We start from the raw sequence: 23,103 nt of genomic DNA, 5'->3' as shown, positions 1-23,103 counted from the left end.
TTCTTGTTTCTAATCGCGCGACGTAATCGAACGATAAACGACGATCCCACCGTACTTTTCTTTTTTACCGTAGTTGTACATTTCTCGATCGCCAAACTCGACCGCTGGCATGTTCAAACAAAAGAATAAAATACCAAAAGTATTTAATTTCAGTTACTTTACTAAGTAAATTAATTACTCTCTACGAGTACGCCTATCAATTAACCGAGTTGATTGAAATTTTTTCGTTCGATGAAACACCGTACGTCAAAAAGCGACGATACTTTCTTTTTGCTGCTCGATCGAGAAGTGAAGAGAAGGAAAACCGCGAACCCTTGAAAGGAAGAGAATAGCTCGACAAGCGACAAATCCTAGAAACTGTTCTCGCGTGTGTCGCAGTCGAAACGTGAACTCGATCTATGTTTGCATTCGTTAGCGAATGTACATGCAGCAAAAGTGTACATACGTTTTATATGTTTTCTCATTTGACGATTCTCGTCGTAAAACTTGTACAATTTCACCTAGAAATTAACCCTTTCTGAATCTTCCCTAAGGGTAAACAAAACCACGTGGTTGTTACATATCCGCTACTTTACTCTCACAAGAAGTACAGTGGGTGTAGAATGTATTCGTACACCGATCAATTTCTCAAAAAACTTTTCTGTGAAATTGTAGTTTCTCAACTTCTTTTTGTACAATCAATGATATTTTACATATTCTCGGAAGTCTCTAAGATATATATAGTCCGAACAACATTTACTAGTTAATATAATTTGTGAAATTAACAAAAAACATGCGAAAAATGGGTAAAAGTATAGAAGCAATGAGTATTTGTACGATTCTTATGACGAACCATTTACAGTAGAGTTTGTAACGTAAACACATTAGTTTATCGCTCCGTACCAATTAGAAAACATCAAATTTCCAGTAAAGTACTTTTAAAAATGCCTCTAATAGAGGAATGGAAGAAGATCCCACTTCTTATTAACTTCTAACTAATAATTTAGTTAATTTAATGCTTAGAAGAGTTACGATAATTATAAAATCAAAAGGAAATCCCACGAAGGAAGTATTATGCACTTGTAAATTAATGTAAATTTCGTTTTTTTTTTTTTTAATCAAGTTTTAAAAATTAAACAGTTGTGCGAATACTTATTGCTTCAACATTTCTATCGATTAATTCTTTTTTCTCGTTCATTTCGCAACTTACATAAATAGCTATTTCTTTTTTGTAATCTATCTATTCTAGAGATTTCCGAGAATATGTAGAATGTCATTATTTATAAAAAATAAGTTAATAAATTACAATTTTACATAGTTTTTTTGTGGAAATTGATCGGTGTACGAATACTTTCTACATCCACTATATACCGTTCAAGTATACATTCGCCAGTGAATGCACGCGGTTGCAGTTCACATTTAAACTGTGACAATATGCAGCAAATTGTTTCCAATCAGGATAGAGACACGATAGAGATATTTGGTTCCATGGCCTAGCCAACGTCCCCCGTCCGCTGCTAACGTAGCACACCGAGGCACTTTCTTACGTTCAGACTTTTTAACGACCACCGATCCACCGTGACTAGCTGATTAGCGTTATAAATAGACGCCCGTGACGACATTCGAGCACTGTTAAGGCAAAAACCTGTATCGCATCGTACTTTAGCGCGCCCTTTGGGAACCGCATGACTAGAAATCTGCGAAGTCGATAGTTTAGACGCTTTCGTGAGGCGAAGTTTTAAAGTGTCAGCGGAACGCATCTATGTTTGTTAGATGTTTTGTATAAAACAGGAACTGAGCCAATAAAAACATTCTACGAACAAATTAACAGTGCCGTTCATTTGTACCTCTGTACATCGTAAAAATCGATCTTCTGACTGCACTCATCTATTTATTCTATTCACTCGTAATGAGTAATTACATATATTATTAACACGTTGTCTAACAGACAGGTATTCTTGAAAATCTCTGATAGGATTAAATATTATTTAGATTATTGGAGACTACGCAATAAAACATTTATCGTGGTATTTATTTTTCGACTATAAATTGTTTGGTCGCGTAACTAATTCAAATTTCGCGCGCTTTCTAATGTCAACCATATCGCCATCTCGCGGTGAATAGGTGGAACTAAAATTCCGACCTCCGTACAGCGCACCACCGGGAAAACGCCCAAGCTTGTCCTCGAATAGTTCTCACTGTCAACGCTAGATGGCGCCATTTGTATAAGTGAATAATAAATACAAGATTTAAAAGTTGAAAAATGATTTCCATTCATCTTTTAATATTACGATGCTTGTCCACTAATTTGTTTTTGGGTATAATTAGAAAAACAACTGAACATATACCTGTGTCGATACCTGGTGGTGAATAGCCGAACTAATTTTCGGAGTTTTTGTAGCCGATACCTGGTAAATGGTTACTCTTTTATGTGGCTTATCACCTGAACTTTGGCGGAAACTTCTTTAAGGATTCAAAAGAGGATCTCTTTCACCGTCTTTTGTTCCGTTTGTCTTGTATTTTTGTTTGATGTTTGTTAATTAATAAATTGCTTTCTGGTTGTACAATACGTGTGATCACTTATAAAACCACTAATAAAACCACTTATATTCTGAACATGGCTACTGTTAGATGGCTTTACTAAGTAAAAAATCGATAATAATTTCTGCATTAAATAACTATTCACAAGAATGATAAATTTGACTTATTAAGCGATATATCGTAGCGTTACAAAGATAGGAATCGCATTAATTACGGGTTAATGATAAATGGAAAATAATTGATTAAAATATATTTCCAGCGTCATCTTACAGAAACAGTGGGAACTATTTTCTCTACAAACTTGGGAGTTTCACCACCGATGGCGCCACTGTCTAAAATCGGCTTCTGTGGATGCACCCAAAGGTTCTCGCAAAGTTTCGGCTCTTCTAAATTACTCTGTCCCGTATATTTTGTTTACGATAAGTACTGTATCTGTATGTTATTTTGGTAGAACTTGGTGAAATGTGATATAGATTGTTATGATACGTAATAAGAGATTTGTAATTTCAATCGATTCGAATCACCGTCTTATTATCGATAGTTTCTACACTGTCAGTGATTATATTTGTTGACGTTTGAAAAATGATAAAGCATAAGTTGCCGAAAAATTGGATTGTCCTAAATTCAAAGACACATCCGGACAGGGTGTATTACTTTAATGTTAAAACTAACCAGTCTTCCTGGGAACAACCGACGACGGATCAGTCTGAAAAAGTATTGCGAAGTTTTCTTATTATCGGTGTTAATCATAGCAAGCTGTTGAGTGACATTTCATTGATACGTTTAACTTATGCAAATTTGATCTTGTGATCGTGTTTATTTATAACGTTATACATCTATCTCATGTACTTTGTACATAATGATACCTTTCGTTAATAACCTTTTTGTTTCCTTCAACAAATAAGTTTGCGATGGTACCATATGAAACATACACTTTAATTTAAAATGTCATTTTAATATTCAGGTTACAACAAAATTAGGAAGACCTTCTAAGAAACGTAGAACTTCAATTCAAGAAGAAGATACTCCTGTTATCGAGCCTAAGACCCCTGAAGATGATGCATCCAAAAAAGGAATTAGTGAACGGAAGAAACTTGTTGCTAAGAGGACTTGTCAACAGACAAAGGGAAAAACCAATGAAGAGAAAGAGACACCGCAGATGCGAGCAATTCGTGAAAAGATCCTCAAAAAGAAAGAAAAAACTAACATTTTCAAAATACAAAGTCCTAAAAATACCGTAAAGTTGCCAGTTTCAAAGTCTAAAACCGTAGAGTCTCGATCTGAAAGTGACACAAATGAAAAAATAATTTGTACACCACAAATGCAGATACTTCTTGAAAAAATACAAGAAAGAAATTCAAAAGGTACATCTAAGAAAAAAGTAATACAAGAAAGTGGCGACAATAATAATGAGAAAAAGCAGGAAGAACCAATTAAGTCCAGAAGGCTAAGAAGCAAAAGCATGTATAATCAACGGAATACTAGTAGTTCAGAGTATTCGTCTAGTTTGGCAAGTAGAAATGATGAAAGAGGACAGCAGAGCCTAAGTTCTGGTAAGTACATGGTGAAATTATTTTGCATTCTATGACCTGTATCATTTTCAAAGTAGATAAAAAATCATGATTTATATTACATTTAATTGCTGTTATAACAGAGGAGAGTGTGGTAACAAAACAAACAGATGATCAGAGCTCAGTTATAAGTACATCCAAAAAAACAAAGAAAAGGTCCTTTAAGAAAAATCTGGGCAAAGAACGCATGGAAAAATTAAGGAGAAGCTTAGTTCTAGAAACTAATAAAAATGAAAGTTCAGAATCTACCAGTCGTTCATCTGAGACTCCTGCTACACTGAATAAATATGGTAATACTTTTTGTAATGTCTTTTTACTAGAAGCTAAGATTTCATTCTAATATTATTGTGATTACAGTAGAGAAATTACCAAGTATTTATAAACATGCAGAAGTTAGGCTGAAACGTTTAAAGGATAGACTTTCAAAAGATAAGATTTCTATCAATAAAAGTCCATGTAGTGACCCTGAAAAAACTGTGAAGTTGTCAGAAAAGTCTCTAACAACAGTGGATGACTTAGTGAAGCAATCCAATGATGATTCATTTTATGAAGAGATGGATTGGGAACCAATGGAAGATGAAAAAATTACCTTTGAAGTAATTCCATATGGACTAATAAATATTCATATATTTTTTTCTTTTACCATGTTACTAAATAAATTTAAATCACTCAGATCCAGGCAGTCAGGTCACAACTTTGTGCGGATAATAATACGGACCTATCGTGTAGCGTAGTTAACATTTTAAATTGTTCGCCACCATTAGAACAACAAGAAAAAAGGCAACTGTACATTGTTGTCGATACTAATGTATTTTTGTCAAATATTGAAGCTGTCGATTTGGTAAAAGAGACTACCTTCAAAACTTATGATAAACCAGTAATTGTAATACCGTGGACCGTTGTACGCGTAAGTAGTATATTAACAGAATTTAACGCGCCTCGTATGAAACCTTTAAAAGGTAATGTTTTGTTATAGGAGCTTGATTATATTAAAGGCAATTATGGCAAAACAAAACCAGCAGCATTGGTCGCGAAAGCAAGGAAAGCTATAAGTTACATTCACAAACTTTTTTCATCTAAACATCCACGTATTGTCGGTCAAAAGCGGCAAGACGCCGCGAGAAATAAAGAAAAATTTGCGATTAATTGTCCAGACGACGAGATTCTACAGACTTGCTTACAAATCCGAGATTTCGAAAAGTCTGTGGTGAGTCAATGTTTCCATAATATATTTCAATTAATAAATTCAGTTTACTGTTCATGTCCTTATTTTTAATGTAGGTATTATTGTCGTACGATATAAATCTTTGCAACAAAGCAATGATATACGATATTGTGACTCTTGGAAGAAACGATCCTGTCGAGAAAATTGATTACCTTAACGCCACTACTCACGCAAACAAATCGCCTCGCACGGGTAGCGAACAAGATAAAGAAACGTTAAGTTCGAACTCTGTATCGATTTCTGACCAGGAACTGCATTTATCCCACGAAATACTTGATGATGCAAAAAGTAATGTAAAAGAGTTTTTGACAGTGGTAAGTATATCGGGCATAAATAAAATGTATATATATTACGTTGTAAAAGAAATGTTTTTATAAATTGTTTCGCAGATAGTCAGCAAAGAAATGCATGCATTATATGGAGAACCGTGGGAGAAGTATGCCATTGTAAAACCACCTTGGACAATTATAAATGTTTTACAGTGTGCTATTAAACACTGGATAGCCGCTGTAAGCGAATCATTTCTAAGAAAAGGAGAAAATGTTCTAAAAGAATTGTTACAATTATTTAGAAATACTTCTGGTAATTTCGTTAACTATATTGTAGTAACGAGATAACATCTATCATTTAAGGTTTCGAGGATATTTAGCGATATTAAAAACAATCTCTTTATAGGTAAAATAACATTAAAAGATGTTAGTTATATCCTGGATAAATGCAGCGATTTGATTCAGATGGTTAACATGGATAAGCATCCTGATTTGATGATACGAACCTTGCAGAAAATTGATGTAATTAATTTTTAAATTATTTCAATAGCATTATATGAAACTTCTATCATTTATGTTCGTAACACCATTGTTCTTTTAGGAGTTGAAGCAAAGGTGTCGCGATCTCGAATCCCTAATACTCGATCAGAAATTACGCGATGCGATTGGAATTGAAAATGATGTCGCAGAACGGGAACGTAGAGCACAAAAAGCATTTCAATATTTTGAAACGGCATACACCTTTTCTCGTGATATGTGGTAAGGGTTACAATTACATTTTAAACAATACAGTTAAATGTTAGCTTATGTTCACGTTAAGGTTTACATTTACTTTTCACAGCGGATTGGCATCTGAAATAGTGGGAATGCCATGTAGTTTTCCTTACACTATTCCAAACCCGCTTCCAACCCCGGACTATGTAAAGCAAATACAGCCGGATCTAGCGGCTAATGTAAATAGACTATTGCACACACTGAGCGCGTGAGTAATTGATTCAAGTAGTCATTTTCACATGCAATAATTATTGGCACCAGTTGAATTTACACATGGAGAACTCATTTAAGCGATTGTCTCCGTAATAATAAATTTTTATTGCAGCGCAATAGAGCAAGTTAAAGATTCTTGCACAGACTATCGAACGATAAATAATCTACACCAGGCTTTGATAACATTTCTACCGGAGTCGGAGCCACTATCAACGAAGTTAGCTAACGATGACCTAGCGCCTCTCGACGTATACTGTTGCGTGAAACAAAAAGAGGAAGTATTGAAAACTGGTTTGCGCCAATTGCAAGAACTTAGCACGCATTTCTGTAGGCTAGCTAGCTACAGATGTATTTAAGCGTTTGCATATAAATCAGTCAAAAAGCTGAACGAAATTTGGTCGTACTTTGCCTTAAAGTATGCATCGTGTATATTCCGTTAAATAACGTCAGTGTCTTGAGTGTACAGTGTCACGTAATAACTGTGATCTATTCTTCAAACCAGTTAGTCATGCATTTGTAAAAAGAAAAGAAGTATAAATATTTAACAATTTTTTATTAACATTTCTGTACAATACAAGAAGTAACTTTTGTATAATGAGAAAAATAAAAATGCACAGCCAAAATAACAAGCGGTGCTGTATTGTGTTCCCCGATAATTATTTTGATGAAGCACACACCGAGCGTGACTTGAATCGATTTAATTTCTGTAAAGTTTAGGAAATCCTCCGGGAGGTGGTTGTAACCAGTTTTCTTTCGGGTAGTTTACGTTTTTCGTTTCGATCACGTGGAACGTGTACGCGTGCCTCGACTTCTCGCTCTTGTTTGGATACGAGAAATGTACGACTTGTCCGTGAATGAGGACGAGGGTTCCTTTGGGGACTGGCGCTGGGCGGAAGTTGCTGAGTTGGTAACAAGGTGGAGGGCTATCGTAGATTAACAAGTCCTTGGAATCTGGGTCCTTGTTCCTCATGTAACGTCTGTGCACACCGCTTTTATGGGAACCTGGCGCGAACCATAGGCACCCGTTTTCCGTGGTAGCGTCTTCCAAAGCGATCCAAAAACCTACCAGATTCTGAGGTTCGGTGTATAGATACGTGGCGTCTTGATGCATGCTTACTGATTAAACAAAAAATTCATGGGTATTAAGTTTAAAAAAAGTAATGGAATTCGAATAAGATTGTAAAAATTAATTAAACAATCGACGCGTTTAATTATACTCTCGACTCATTCTTAATGTATCTTACTTTCTGCACCGATACCCGGATTTTTGTACAAGTACATCGACTGGCAAATAGCTGGTTCTTGCAGATCCAGCTGGAAAGCTGCTTCTTTTATTCTTTCATCGAAAGAATATTTTTTGAACGTGGGGTGAAGCCAGTGAAGTGCGTGTCCTACCTATGGTTTTGTAAAACAAAAGAAATTTAGGAATGCGAAGTTTAAAGTTCAATGCAAATACTGCGGCGTCGTCGGGTCCTGTCGCGAGCGAGTTACCAACAATTGATTTGTATGTGGTGTTTTCGTAGGTACATTTTTGAGATAATGGTATGTATAAATTATCTTTTCGATATATTTTCTCATGTTAATAACAGATACCTATTGTACCTTCTAAGGATATAATCTGTCGGTGGCGTCGCCATGACAGGACAACAAAGGTCAATGCTTTATCAACTGGTGTTAATAGGCTTTGCCTAGGACAACCAAAATCTATTCTAAATCTGTTATCTATTGCCGATAAATATTTCCCATTACTATATAAATTATGAAATGTTAGAATAATATTAATCAAAAAACGATTTTAATAGATAAAATAAAGATTGAAGAGTACTAATGTCGAATTTAATTGTCCAATCGTCAAGGGTCGGTAAAACATATAATATAGATTTAAATCGTTACCTTGTTTAAACATATTCGAGGATCCACCAACAGTTTCTTGTTAGCATCCAAGGATTTGGGTTCGAAGAACACGCGGATTATGTTGGCGCTGTCCAGGAAATATTGGTCTTTGGTCTGAATGAAATTGTTTTGTATCGGCGGATGGTTTAATTCAGAATCGCCGTCCTGGTCAGTACTAACCTGCTGCAATTCTACCGTACTGAATAGACTTCGTTCATCTTCCGGTGGTAAGTTCTTTGTGTATTCCTCACCACATAATCGCATTTCGTCGACCTCTTCGGGCTTGAAGAAGTCCTCCAAAATGACGTAGCCATTTTTCTGAAACTGTTCAAACGCGAGAAGCATTAATTTCATGGTTAACTATTTATTTCTTTTCAGCTATTGGTTACCAAATAATGGTAATACAGTTTTTCATCTTCGGGCAAATGGTTTAGAAGGATCGTGGCTAGATGGCGCGTCGAGTTCTATATTTTTCGAACTGATCTACTTTCGAAGGCAGCTATTAGAATGGAAGCATTTCAAAAATCCGCAAGTTGTAGGATTTCTAATAAATTCACGAATGGATAGCGAGAAGCATCGAGGCCGCTGTTTGAACGGTTACGAAAGAGCTTTCGAAGATCTAATTCGTGGATATAGTCGCAGCGAATCTGCAGACAGCGTCTCTTGCTTATTCAGCGACCAAATATCAGTAGAAGGAAGAGACCTAGGAGCGTTAGATTATCGCGGGGCCATAGATCAGCCCGCGGAACGTTTCGTGGCGATAAATTATCATCGGCGACGGGTCCCCGGTCTCAGTAAACAGTGTCTGCCTAAAAATACAAGCGCGTTCTAGTCTCGCTGACGCGACACCTTTCCTCGTTGCCCTCCCTCCGGGGTCCGTTCCGTAGTTCTGGGTCGGAATTCGATCCCCGGGTTTTCCGGGTTACTCGGTCGAGTTCTTTATTTTCATTTATTCCCGTTCGTTTCGGTAATTTCTGTTCCTCTCAATTATTCTCGTTGCAGCGTAACGAAACCGGCTACGTACGAGATAACAATTAATGGTGAGAGATGATAAAGTTGTCTATGTACAGTAAACAATTCCTCCCCCTCCAAAGGTCAGGTCGAGCAGCGTTCACCAGAAATAGGTACAAGTTCAATCCAGATAGAAATCCGGATGATAAGCTCCGTATTTGTTTCGAACGATTATCGGAATTCGGAATCGTGGAACGATAGTGGACGAAGTTATTTTTAAATACAAAAAATTGCGACACACGCGAACGTTCTTTCGAATGCCCTTAAACTTGTCGCACAGAGAGTCGTTCGTTCGAGCAGTAATAATTTTCAAATGTGCACCTCTAATATCTATAAAAAATACGAGCTTTCTATGCGACTGAAAGCTATTTTTGTTGAATTTAAAATGATACTTAATTTAAGGACTAGGCAAAATTGACGAATCATTCAGACTCATCTTCAGAATTTTTTTATTTACTATAATATATACAGGGCGGACCATTTTAAATTCCCCAGTAGAATTTCTCAGAAACTATACGACTTAGCGAAAAATGTTTCGAACAAAAGTTGCTCAATTTCGAGATGGAAATATTTTCATGACGTTGCCTTTGACCTTGGAGGTCACGTTCAAAGTCATTTAAAGGTCAACTTTGTTATTTTAAATAGAAACCTCTATTTTTGACCCCTATTTTTGGATTTAGGAAGAGCGGAAAATTCTACGTTCATATTTACATACTGGAAGTACAGGGTGTTCCAGAATATAAGATTCGTAGTGTATGAATCGTCTAGCGGAAACGATTCTGAATAACAATTTCGTTTGCGAAAATGTCGCGCGGCGGTTCGTTTTTGAATTATTAACGAAAAACCGCCGACCAATCGCAGCGGCCGAGTAGCGCGCGCTAGGTCACGCGAGCATAGACTCGAGCCAGGATTGGCTGGCCACGCCCAGTCGCAGTGTGCCAGCCGAGCGCGCGCTACTCGGCCGCTGTGATTGGTCGGCGGTTTTTCGTTAATAATTTAAAAACGAAACGCCGCACGACATTTTCGCAAAGGAAATTCTTCTTCAGAATCGTCTCACCTAGACGATTCTTGCACTACGAATCTTTTCTTACACTAATTCTGAGTCACTCTGTACAAGTATTCACCGAATAGACAGATGTTTTTTTCCTAAATTTTTTATATCAATTTCTGAAAATCATGAAATACAACATCAATTTTTCCATGAGTAAATACATCCTCCTTTGAATCTCTGTTCTTTGTAACGCGTATCTACCGCGTTATAAGAGCATTCGAGTGTGCACCGTTCGCGAGTCGGATTTTCACATGTCCGGGAACGTAAAAGAAACGGCAGAAACGAGAGGGTCTGTAAGTGTTTGAACGCGAGCTATAACGAGAGGGAGAGGAACTTTTAATGAAGAGACGTATATAGAGCGGAGAATACGCGTATTAATCTTTTCCCGTCGGCCAGTGGAAGGCGCGCGTCATTTTAATTGCTCCTCGATGCCCCACCGTAATTACAGATGCGCCGGGAGACGAGAGAATGCAATATTAATTTTTTTCACCGCGTCAGAATTTTCGTACGGTCGATGTAGCTGACGTTTCAGCTGGGTGGAATTAATTTTTCGTACCGGAGAAATCACTGTAGTTCGACGGGCAAAAGTTCGCGCGAAAATAAAAATAACGAACGACGAATAAAAGACGAACGACCTTTTTGTTTCCGGCTCGTTGGTTAACGAGAATAGTTCGATGGTAAGATTTTTAAAAATTCGTAAGAAAAAGCGTCTCATTTTTAACGTTTTAAACGAACGATATATTTCGCAATAAGAAGAGTAAAGAAATATTTTTTCTAGCGTTCCAAGGTGGAAGAGCGTTAGAAAGGGCTCTCATTGGATGAGATGAATAAACTGTAATCGATAGTCCCGTTCCCTGTCGCCCGTTGTGAAAAGTTTTGAAAAATATTGAACTTTCTTTCCCTTCGCTGAAACTTCCAGACAGATTACCTTTCTTCATTTGTCGCGGAAACTTGGTTCTTTTCATTAAGAATGAAAAGAATTTAAACGTAATTAGCCTCTCCCTTCATTGTCCCATTACTCGTCCTAACCACGATGAAATCCTGACAGCTGGAATTTATTAAGTACAGCACGAAAATACGGTAAACAGTTGATTCGTTTAAAAAATTGAACGGATCGCGGATAAATCGTCAACGATCACAATTTAATTAATTGTACGTAATTAATTCAGAATCGAGAATTAACGCGAGTGTACGTACGTGAAATTGATGATAGATGAAAAAATAAGTTAATGGATCTTCCAGTTGGACTCTTCAGCGAAGCTTTATCTAGCGTACTCAATCATCATTAGTCTCCCTTAATTAAAAGAAGTGTCTTACTTTACTTCTTCGGAATAATTAATGTTACTTCAAAAAAAGAAAGAATTGCCTCGGTGGAAAAAAAATTGCTCCCTGTTCCTTTCAAATAATCTTTTGTTAACACCGTTTGGAATTCTTTTTTCTCATAAAACACCGAAGAATAAAATTCTAAATCATTTGAAAAGCCCTTTATTCATCTACCTATGTTCGAATAAAAATATTGCGAAATTAATGAAAGATGAATAATCTTTTATTTCCTACTCGTTAAATAACAGAGTTCGATATTCGCGAGTGAAATATTATATTAGATAGCATCGATAGATTAAAATTCACGATTCGCACGTAATATTACACTTTCGTAAAAAAACAGCTGCTTCTCTGCGAGTGGTAGTGTACGCGCCTGAATCGCGCCAGTATTTCCGAAGAGGTTTAGTTCGCGTGGGAGGGGTTCGTAACGGTCGTTTTCTTCGTCCAAGTGCGAACGTGATAACGTACGTTAGGCTTCCCTTGGGCGCCTAATCGTCACCTTAACCGAAATCTAAAAATGGAACCTCGCGTGGCGGCAGGGACGAACGATGGTCGTAGAGTCGGACCACGTGCACCGATTGCTTAGAATAATCACTAAGTTGATGACTTTCAAGGTACCCTTTCAAGGTTTTTCTTCCTCGAAGACAAAATTCGCCCGCGATGGTTTTCGAAATAATAAAATAGAATGTTACTGGTCTCTTAAGAGTGATCAGCGAGTGTTTTATTTGTGTAAGATATTATTTCTTGGTAACATAGAAAAAAAATGAAGAAATACGTGATTTGTTTAATTAGACGAGCTATGTTATACAAGGAATATTTATTGGAAAAGTGTTTTTTCTAGCTGTGGGGTCACCACTTGGAATCTTCGAAGCATTTGACTCAACTTGCATTATCATAAAAAAACTAGACAAATTTCATTTGTAACATTTTTTTCTATCTCTCTTTGGTTTCAAGTTATTGTACCTCATAGTCTACGAGCTCCGATTTTTCATGAACACTTAAACACGAATTTAATAACATCGTCGAGACAATTCTTCTCTTTCTCAGAGAATATTCCTCAAAACCACGCGAAATTATATTTTGCGATTCAAATACAACATTTTTGATAAAGTTCTCGCGACAAAGTTAATTTGTCGTTAATAATAAGGTGATCGAAAAATAATCAAAATTTGTTTGCTGGCGAAAAACATTTAAGAAATCTCAGATACTAACCAACAAAATAATTTCCATAATTTTCTAACACGTTTTGCCAGCGTAAAGGCAAAATAGTCCTTTTAAAAAGAATTTCCTTTTTAGAATAGTCCTTCAATTTTATATCGAAAAACTGTTCCAAGTCGATTCCCCTGATATAACGTTAACGATTCTCGAAATTCGAAGAAACCTCTGAAAGTGACCTAACAGAATCGCGTAAACGCGTGAGTGGCTCACCTCTTCGCGTATGTCCCTCATTTTCTCAAGTTCGTAGCTGTTCTTGCGCCGGTCGATCGGGAATCTCCTTTCGCGACAGTGTGCTTCCACGAAATGATTTTTCGTAAATGACCGAGTGGTCATTTATAGGTGAGCAGGAGACCGTCGAACGAAAGCACGATTAGGATCGAATCGAGTCAGGTCATGTCGGGTCGAGTCGGAGCGGTTTCGAGCGGATTCGGGCGGGCTCTCAGGCGCCATCGCGTTTCTGGAATCGTCGGGTTATCGTGCTGGAAAGTTTCGCCGCGAGTTTTAGGTGGAATTCAACCGAAAAATTCACTTTTTACTCCGTGGCATTAAAATTCCGTTTATAAATGTTTATCCTCGGGAGAAGAATATTTATCGCGGGGGCTATTTTCGTAAGAGGGAATAAGAAATATCGTTGAAAAGGGCAAACTTTTATGGTTCAACAAAAATTGGTCAAAGTATGGATGATCTCTGCATCTTAACAGACGCATAATTAAAAATTCTTTTGCTGAGGTAGTTTTTAGTAGAATGAAATCGATATTCATGAGAACTGTTTCTGGAAAAGAATATTTATCTCAGGGACTATTTTCATGCTCGAAATTCGATTTTTCTCGAAGAAGTAGCTTCACGATGAAACAAAAAATATAGTTAAGAATGCGAAACCTATGCGACACTCCAAAAAAAAAAAAAAAAAAGTCAAACTGTGTACGTATAACAAATGCAACAAGAGAAAAATTCTTTTCCAAACGTAGCATTTAATAACACCTGATCAAACTGATCAATATTTACGAAACCTGTATCCAAAACAGAATATTTATCTCGAGGACCATTTTCACCCTCGAAATTCGATCTTTCTTCCGAAACTGACCTCACGAGTAAACAAAAAATATAGTTAACAATCACGAACCTCTACGATTCTCCCCCGAGAACAATCAAAGTGCGCACATTCATCGAACGCCGAGATAAAAATTCTTTTTCGAAAACAGCCTTCAATAAAAATCGATAAAAACCGGCGGGTCATGTAAACAATTTACGTCGAAGGCCCGTCGATTTCTCAAACAACGACGAAACCAGAAAAACGACGACGTCGAAGGCCCCCGTAAACGGCCGAACGTGTCGCAACGCGGTAAAAATTCCACTCCTCGGGGGTACAAAAGTGATCGATTCATCGGAGAGCGGGTCATACCCGTTCGGTACGCGGGCCACGCCAGGAGTATGCCTGACCTGTTCGCATCGCGAGGTCGGGCTCTCGATTATGTCAGTCTCGCTCTGTTACGACACCGTCCCGATCGAGTCATCGAACGGCGAACAAGTCCATTGGTCTTTCTTCTCTGATTTCGTCGACCTCACGCTGCGAGACGCCGCAACGCGTCGCGATTCGCTCTCGTACGAGACCGTATATAGCCCCTCTCGAACCTTCGTCGGCGTCGCTTCAATCGCCGTCGCGGTTGGTATCGATCTAAGGGTCACTCTATCGACGTGCCAACAAATTACGATTTACTTTTTTGCGCAGAAAAAGAGAGAGAGAGAGAGAAGAAGGAGAGGAGCCCGCTCGATAGGAAGCTGGTAAACAAGACGACGCGGCCAAAGTAAAATTTCCACTATTCCTGTCAACGAGTTCTTTGTGAGAACTCTTCCCGTGGACTTTAATATCCCGCGATTAAGAGATCAATTACGACACGGTGCGAACGCTTTCGTATTTGTTCGCACGTAGCGCGAGGGATCGGCGGTACGTTCAGTCGCGTCCCGTGTAGGCTGTGATAACAATAGTGGAAAAAATTACGGAGACGTCGTATCGGCACGTAGCGACGGTTCGATGAAATTATGGCTCCCACGTAACGCGCCACGTAACTGGCACGACTCCGATAACCGAGTAAGTAACAAGTTTAGCGACAATTGGTTCGCACGAATTCCGTACAAGCTCGCGGCTGCCCGACGATTTCGCCCGTTGGGTTTCTCGTTCGCGAATGTAAATTCAACCCTTTCGACTCGACTGTTCTCCGTTTGAATTCGACTCGGTTCCTTGACCCATTGGCAATTTTCGGCGGACTCTGTGATTCCAGAATCTATTTGCAGCGATGAATTGACCGTGTTAATTAATTGCAAAGTATAGAATACGTGTAGAATTTAATGTCAGCCTGGATTGATATTTCTGATTCGAATCTTTTCTGTTTTTTAAACTGTTTCTAGATCGGTGAATAAAGTATTAATCAGATCAAGCCAGTTTGGCTAGGGTTGGCTGTCGGTCGAAGGACGTTGCCAGATAAGAAGAGACAATTTGTTTCTCGACACAGATAATTTTTTTTAACGTATGTTTCGAGTCTCAGTTGTAATTAAGCTACCAGATATATATACTCTGGGGCATACAGACACTCCTATAAATATTCATACTTTCATACAGTCAGTGTAAGAAGTGTACAGCAACTAATTTAAAATAAAATTAATAGGAAAAGAAATAAGAGGTTATTATTAAAAACAATGAACTTCAATTTACGCAAATTCCTTTGAACTTTATTATTAATATAAATATATGAAGTTTTTTTTAAAATTTGTTCCTGTACGAATATTTATTACATTGACTGTATGTCTATTAAAGGAATCTGTCTAAATTAAACGACAGGTTTGATATTTACAAATAAATGTCTCGTTATAAATATACACGCAAATAAATTTTACTCTTGTTTGTATTTATAAGGAAATATTTATTTGAAAATCTCAAACATATTTAATTTAGACAGATTTCTTTAAGAGACATAGAAGGTACGAATATTATAAATATGTGCATGAATAAACTTTACTCTTGTTCGTATTTATAACGAAATATTTATTTGAAGATATCAAACCTATCGTTTAGACCTAAAATATCAAACTTATCGACAGATTTTTTTAACAGACGTAGAAGGTACGAATTTTTATGGGACTGACTGTATACGTCTGACTAGAGTCGAAATAGTTAAATATTTCAATTGGAGTCATGTATAAATTAATTTTACGTTACGTATAGTCCGGAGCAACGTTGCTTTCTGTGTTTTTCATTTGCTCGTGCAATGTTTCAGCCACGCTACGTGAACTCTTTCGGGTAATTGATGTTCAAACTCAAAAAGCGAAGAGGAAAAAAAAGAGGCAGCAATGGAGGAAAGAGGAACGAGAGAGGATCAAAGCAAGTACCTTACGCGTGAGAAGAAATTTAAATTAGGTGACGTTTTGCTGTAATGCGATGAAATTTTATCGTCACCATTTACAATTTATGCTGATTTAACACATTGATTAATTCTGAATGTTGAATATCAAGGAAAATAAATTTGAACGCAATTCTTGAAGTTACAAAAATAAATACCACGATAAACGTGTGATTATGTAGTTTTTAGTACTCTGTAAACAAAATTTGATCTCAGTAGAAATTTTCGTGAGTATTAGTCTGCCGGGAAGGGTATGGAGGCCCAGTGGGAGGTACGTATACGGATTGCAGTTAAAGAAATTATTTATTTCCACGTGATAAACAGGTAAGCGACCTTTCGTGTCTTAAGATTCACTTCTGGGTGAAGACAATAAAATATTTAATATGTTTCGTCCAGTAATAGTATTGTTGATACTCCAATCTGGTAGAATCAATAGAAATCATTTCATGAATAATAATAAGAGTAATTGTACATTCAACGACGAATTTCTTACAATTTAGATTTAATTCAAATTTAAAAAAATGTATCCAGAAGCCTCTTCCACTTTTAAATTGTTAAAAAATCTATTTTCAGAATCTCTCGAATAAATTCAACATGGCTGTTCTCAGAAGAAAGAAAACATTCTAAAAATTGGCTAAAACAGCTGGGAATCACGCACGAAACCGAAACGGATGACTGCTGGGCCGCGTCATTACTCGGAACGCCGAGAAAAATGAAAACATTTATAAATCACAAGTGAAATATCGATCGTGGTCGCGCGGAGAGCCCGCGCGAATAACTCCGAAGCTGCGTCATCGTCAGCGATGTACAGAAAAGAGGAAAGAATTTTTAGAAGTTCGCGAACAAGAATTAAATCTGTATCAGCCAGCTCAACGTAATCGCCCACGAATTCCTCCGGAAGCGTTTTCAAAATCGGTGAGATCATTGCCAAGAATCACGAAACGAAAGAAGAGCTACGAGTAACTGAACTTCCTACTCGATATTGCGAAACGCGTCTCGTCGTTGCAGAGGGTGAGTCACCCGGCCAGCTTAAATCGTGAACTGTTTATCGCGTGAAGAATTGTTTCAAATAAACGTCACAGGACGTCGGAAGAGACGTACGATGTATCAGTTATGTTCCTCGTTTGTCAAGATATATACGTAGGCCGCCTTGAGTCATTTAATTGGAACATCTTCAATTTTAATCTTCGTTTTTCTATTTCGGTGAAAACGACGGTTCGAATAGTACGTTTAAATTTAAGCGGAATTTAAAATTTAAAATTACAATTAATCCCTGGTTCGAATTTATTTCATTGGTTTGATTATTAATAGGTTGGTTATGTGGGTCTGTTTCGTATATGTGCCATTGAATGATCGCCGATAATATTTTATAGGATTCGATTCGTATAGGTTCTACGTAGGATTGTAAACACTTGCACTTGGAAACTACCGTGGTAAGGCTAGGTTTGTTCCTTCGCGTGTCGTAACGATAAGGTTCGTAAGGCTACAATACAAATGACAAAATTGTCATGCAAAGTAAGGCACGTTTGGGAAAGAGACACGGGTCCACCTTTTTCTCAAAAATATATCAAGAATTTTTCTTATAAAGTATATATCTTCATTTCTAATCAAAAGCTTAAATATCATGGCAGGATACTGGCACACCGACACGACGATGACTAGTACGCCTACAATCGAACACTGAAACATTTTGCCCACTTAAGAATTCAAATAAAAAAATAAACTCTCAGAATAACAAAAAAATTCCCAGGTATCGTTTGCACTCAATAAAATGCTTCATCCACTCACACTATACTCGACACCATATATACAGAATTTTCTATTTGCACCCAAACTGACTATTACGAAGAAGATGTGTCACCTAAAGACGCCTAAATGAAAAAAAAAAAAAAAACGCAGAGAAAGAAATACCCTTCAATAAAACCTTCAAATCGCTTCATAAAATTTCCCCCTGTCAATTATTCCATTCCCTCATCGCACAGAAATACCGCAACAATTACAATCCTATTATAATTTTTCCTATCTCTTTTCTATCTCAGGAATCATTGTCAAAATTCCTCGAGTTTAAGCGTCGCGATTCCACGTGGTCGGCGCGCAAACACGGGGCCTTGACTTTTGCCCGTAATAAACGTAACGGGGTCGCACGAATGCTGCGGGTAAGCTCACCTGCGACCGGATGTCCTTCATTCTATTACGTCCGTCGCAGCTGTCTCGTGCTGGTCGGTTGAATCTGCTTCGCACAGCCGAGCGCACTCGTGAACGCGTCCGCGACTGAGTGCTCGCACTGAGTGACTAGGTGAGCTCGTGGCGCGAGGCCCGACTCGCGTCAATTCGGGTCGACTCGGGTCGACTCGGGTCGAGTCGCGGCCGATTCGAATTGAATCAAGTCACGGCGCGCGCAGACGGTTCCATTTGACTCGAGTCGATTCGAGTCGCGCGCAGACGCGCGGCGACGAGCTTCTCGATCTCCTGGAGCCGTCGGGTTCTCGCGTTTGAAAACCGCATTTCGACGCGGTTGAGTCACCGTGAGTCACGTCGTCGATGCGTTGCGCGACCGAAAGTGGACCACCGCGGGCAGAGACTCTCTTGAGCGGCATAAAAAGTCACGGGAGGAGAATAGCGAGCTCGTATTTTGGAATTATTATCCGTGGGCTGTTTTAGGATTATCGATATTTTGTGTGAAGAAATTGTGTGCCATTTATTTTAGAGTTAATTGTCTCGAATTTTTAAACGGAAAGATATATACATAACGGAAAAATTTGACTAATCGGAGCAGCCCGGACGAGGGAAGCTGTTCGAATATTAATTTGATTGCTCGCATATTTTTCAATAATCCGCGTAACATAATTCGAGCAGATATTGCCTCGCTGGTTAATATTAACTTAATTTCTCGTTAGTTACCAGTGTTATTCCCGCGTTTTATTCCAGACAGATACTCGTTAATTTCTGTATTCCTTCTTTTTATTATCCTTGAATTATTTAAATTTAATTCAAATGTACTTCATTTAAATGTACCGGTTAATTTCAACGGAAGTAATATTTTACCTTGCCGCGACTGACACATTATCATTACGGCACTGTTATTAAACCGTTATTATTATTGAAATATCCGTTCGCTTCTTTGCCCCCCGGCTGCACGTCAAACACGATTCAAAGAAGTGTCGCTCGTTGAAATTTTAATTCTCCGTTCCCGCGACTTTGATATTCAAATTAAATTAAATTTCGCGAAACGTTGCAATTCCGTTCCAAAAATTTCGTCGCCTAATCGCGATCGAGGCGACGTTTACATTTTACCGGAACTCGATCGCTTTTCGAATTCCCTCCCTGGAATCGTCTTCCCGTTTCACGACAAAGCGGCTCGCGCACTTAAACGCGACACGATCGTGCCGAACCCTCGCGAACTTTCCTTCGCTCTTTCATCGGCTTAATTCGACCGGCCACCGGTGAACTTTCGAACTCCAATCTCACTTGCTCTCGCTTAAAAGACACTCGGCTACCTTCGTGTTTAATTAAAAAATAGAAAAAAAAACAAAAAAGAAGGAGAGGGGAAAGTTTCACTCGACTCCGAAAGCAGTTTCAACGAAATATTCAAATCCCTATCGATTAACCAAGGAAGTTCGCTTGACGAATTTTCGCCGCGGGACCTGGGGAATCTTGCATTCGAATCAGGGGTGGTTTAGCTGATTTTTCTAATTTGGAATAGGTATTCGGGAAACTTGGGGATTTGAATGTTTGGTAAACGAGGGATGAATGCTTGATTGGAAAAGTATTATTCGAATAGGAGTTTTGTAGAATTCAGAATATACAGGGTGTTCCGGAATTAGTGTAAAATTGGGAGGACGGTTGGGGAGGGGGGGGGGGGGGAAGGAGAGAAGTAGATGAGAGGATTTTTAACTACAATTTCCTTTACAAAAATGTTGGATGGAGCTTCGCTTTTGAATTATCGAAGAAAAACTGCTGACCAATCGCAGCACCCGAGTAGCGCGCGCTCAGCCGCGTGAGCCTGCGATTGGTCGGCGGTTTTTCCTTCATAATTCAAAAACCAGGCCTCATTCGAAATTTTCGCGAAGGAAATCGTTGTTCAGAATCGTCCCAGCTACGTTCCATTTCCGGTTCTCACACTAATTCTGCGACACAATTTTATGTAGTAAAATTTGTTAGGAGAATAAAGAAATTGGTTTACGATCGTGTTCTTATGAAACGAGCGACATTATGTGGTGTAATAATATTTATCAGCGAGCAGAATCATTTTTTCCTGCATTCTCGGACTGGAATGAAAAGACTCGGGGTTTTAAAGGGGGCGGACAAAGGGAAGTTCGTTTCAAAAATCTCATTTTATTGGGTAACTCGAATGGAACGTTTTGTCGCTGAGAAAAAAAGAGAACGTAAACGATTATCGCGAGGACATAAAACCGAGCGAACAGAGTCGATGGTTTTCCGAACCCTTGCGCTCTTTTCCCGACGCAAACACGAACTCGGTCGTATTTTCTACGAAATTTCGATCAATAAATTAGTTTCAGTTCCGATCCAGTTTCTTTACAATTTTAAATAAATAAATCGTCTATCGATTTATCACGAACTTGAGATCCCGTCGCGTTTTCAAATCCGGGACGTGATTTATGAATCAGCTTGTATTTGTGAGAACGAATCGTTCCGCGCGGCTCTTTCGCGTGGGCTTGTCGTCGTCATCGGTCCGCAATCCGGGCGCCACGATTATCAACAAGTTCGCTCGAATCTCAAAGAAGAGCTGCGATCGTTGGAAGAGCATCCCCGAATATCCGCTTCCAGTGATCGGTTCCGAAAATACATCGAACCGTGACCGAACAGTCGGAGCGTCTGCAGAAAACCCGATCGCAACGAGTTTATCACGTATTTCAAACAACGCAGTTCGCACGTGAACGAACACCTTGTCTCACCATATTTTTTATTTATTTCACTCATTTTGTGCTCGATTACTTTAAGCCAGTCACCGCCACGGTTTATCGGGGGAGGTGAATCTTCATCGCAGAATTTATTTTGCAGAAAAATTTTGTAACGAAGATTGGTTAGCTTTCGAGTCGAAGGTTTTTCATATTGGAGCAGACATGGATTTTATCAGTCGCAGATAAAGGCATCGCGGAAGTTTAGACGTTTCCAGACGGTCAACTACTCATAAAATCGATCGGTCGTTTCGATTACGGGCGTGTTTACGTACAGAGATCAACGAACATCTCGGCTCTGTTCCGTGCAAATAGCGTCCGCAATCTTGTACTGTTTGCCGGTCATTTGGTGCGTATGAACTCGCCGGGATTGTCTCGGCTATCACGGCAAACCGAAAAATACGATAACATCCTGACAAACTGTACCGTGATCACGAAATAATCGTCGATTAAGGAAAAGCGTGATTTCGTGGATGTTTTTCTTACAAGATATAACATTTTCAAATATTTCTTCTTTTTCGCTTCTCGTGCAAATAAGCACTGTTATAATTCCAGAAACTGAAAATGATCGATCTCTCGCTATCTTAACAACTCGATGACTCTTTAAATCGGGCGAAAAAGTACTCTTTTTCAAATCTGAACCTTCATAAAAGACACCAAAGCCACCTAACCCAGATCTAACTCGGACCTAACCCATTCTTTTTTTTTTTTTTTATTACGTGAAGAATGCATTTACGCACACCCCCTCGATTAACGAAGGGGGTAGATCTAACCCAGACCGCTCTTTCAAATAAAAATAATCGCGAGACCCTCCCTTACTTTCCTGTCATTAAAAAAAATGTCTAAGTGCGACAGAGCGTATTTCGGCACATTCCCGAGCGTTGCGACACGAGGAAGGCAGCTTAGGCGGATAGAATCGACGGGAATAAAGTCAGCGGTTGCCATTTGACTGCTGGCCAAGACAGCCGGTCGCCTTAGTTTCTTTTTAGACCGTAAGGCTTAGCCGTTGCTGTGTTATTGCGCTATTAACTGCCGGGTGTTGGTCTTCCTGGCGCGAAGGGAATCGCAACCCCTTTAGCGATACACGGGAGGGTACGCGAGACTCTGGATAACCCGACACGGCCACACGTCGCGGAATAATCCTTGGTAGACTGCCAGGTGTTTCCGTTCTTTAGCGAGACTTAGCGGACGACACCATCTTTCGAGTAAAAAACTACCGATGCTTGGGGAATATATCTGGCGACGCCACAGGGGCCGATATGAATGTTTCACGTGTAAATTATTACAATAACTTAATCTTTTAAAAGCTTAAAATACATAAATATATATAAATGTTTAGCAATGTAAAATTGGAAATTGAAAAATTCCATGTACTACTTAGAATATTCCATGGATATTTACATATTTTTTTTATGTTTATTTGTATATATACAGACTTATTTATTATATTAATTATACGTACACAAAAATTATACATGACACCATGAGAACCAGAGTAGCCTAACTGGAAAATTATAGTACTGAGTTACAAAGAGAAATTCGAAGCTATGATTTTCATTTAATTATTTCTATGTTTGCATCCTTTAATGATCGAGGAAATTAAACATACGTCACTTTGATTTTATTTCAATTTAAAAGAAAAATGTTACTTAGGCTTATATATGAACGAATATATATATATGAACTATTTCAAACAGTAACTGAAATGTTTCAATTTCCAC

At 38.4% G+C, this 23,103-nt stretch overlaps 2 protein-coding genes across 3 annotated transcripts; one reads left to right on the top strand and one right to left on the bottom strand.

Moving 5' to 3' along the window:
- Nucleotides 1-2,889: 2,889 nt before the first annotated feature.
- On the top strand, nucleotides 2,890-6,954 carry LOC128894955 (transcriptional protein SWT1). Its single transcript, XM_054157089.1, has 12 exons — nucleotides 2,890-3,234; nucleotides 3,485-4,073; nucleotides 4,166-4,381; nucleotides 4,449-4,687; nucleotides 4,765-4,998; nucleotides 5,068-5,298; nucleotides 5,373-5,630; nucleotides 5,706-5,898; nucleotides 5,992-6,107; nucleotides 6,187-6,344; nucleotides 6,427-6,567; nucleotides 6,685-6,954. Exons 1-12 carry the CDS (start codon nucleotides 3,103-3,105, stop codon nucleotides 6,926-6,928), a joined length of 2,751 nt encoding a protein of 916 aa, XP_054013064.1. The 5' UTR covers nucleotides 2,890-3,102; the 3' UTR covers nucleotides 6,929-6,954.
- Nucleotides 6,955-7,108: 154 nt separating this feature from the next.
- Nucleotides 7,109-18,796, bottom strand: LOC128894969 (phytanoyl-CoA dioxygenase domain-containing protein 1 homolog). Of its 2 annotated transcripts, XM_054157122.1 has the most exons (4): nucleotides 18,630-18,796; nucleotides 8,466-8,789; nucleotides 7,817-7,967; nucleotides 7,109-7,688 (listed from the first exon to the last, which is right to left on the bottom strand). In XM_054157122.1, the coding sequence occupies exons 1-4, from the start codon at nucleotides 18,648-18,650 to the stop codon at nucleotides 7,270-7,272; spliced, it is 915 nt and encodes a 304-aa protein (XP_054013097.1). In that variant the 5' UTR covers nucleotides 18,651-18,796; the 3' UTR covers nucleotides 7,109-7,269. The 2 variants fall into 2 exon arrangements, with proteins under 2 accessions (XP_054013097.1, XP_054013096.1); XM_054157121.1 differs by lacking the exon at nucleotides 18,630-18,796 and having other exon boundaries at nucleotides 8,466-8,834.
- Nucleotides 18,797-23,103: the final 4,307 nt, after the last annotated feature.

This window comes from Hylaeus anthracinus, unplaced genomic scaffold, assembly GCF_026225885.1.
Source record: "Hylaeus anthracinus isolate JK02 unplaced genomic scaffold, UHH_iyHylAnth1.0_haploid 4, whole genome shotgun sequence".
Lineage (NCBI taxonomy): Eukaryota > Metazoa > Arthropoda > Insecta > Hymenoptera > Colletidae > Hylaeus > Hylaeus anthracinus.
The sequence above is the reverse complement of the archived record's forward strand: the minus strand, read 5'-3'. Positions and strand labels throughout refer to the sequence as shown.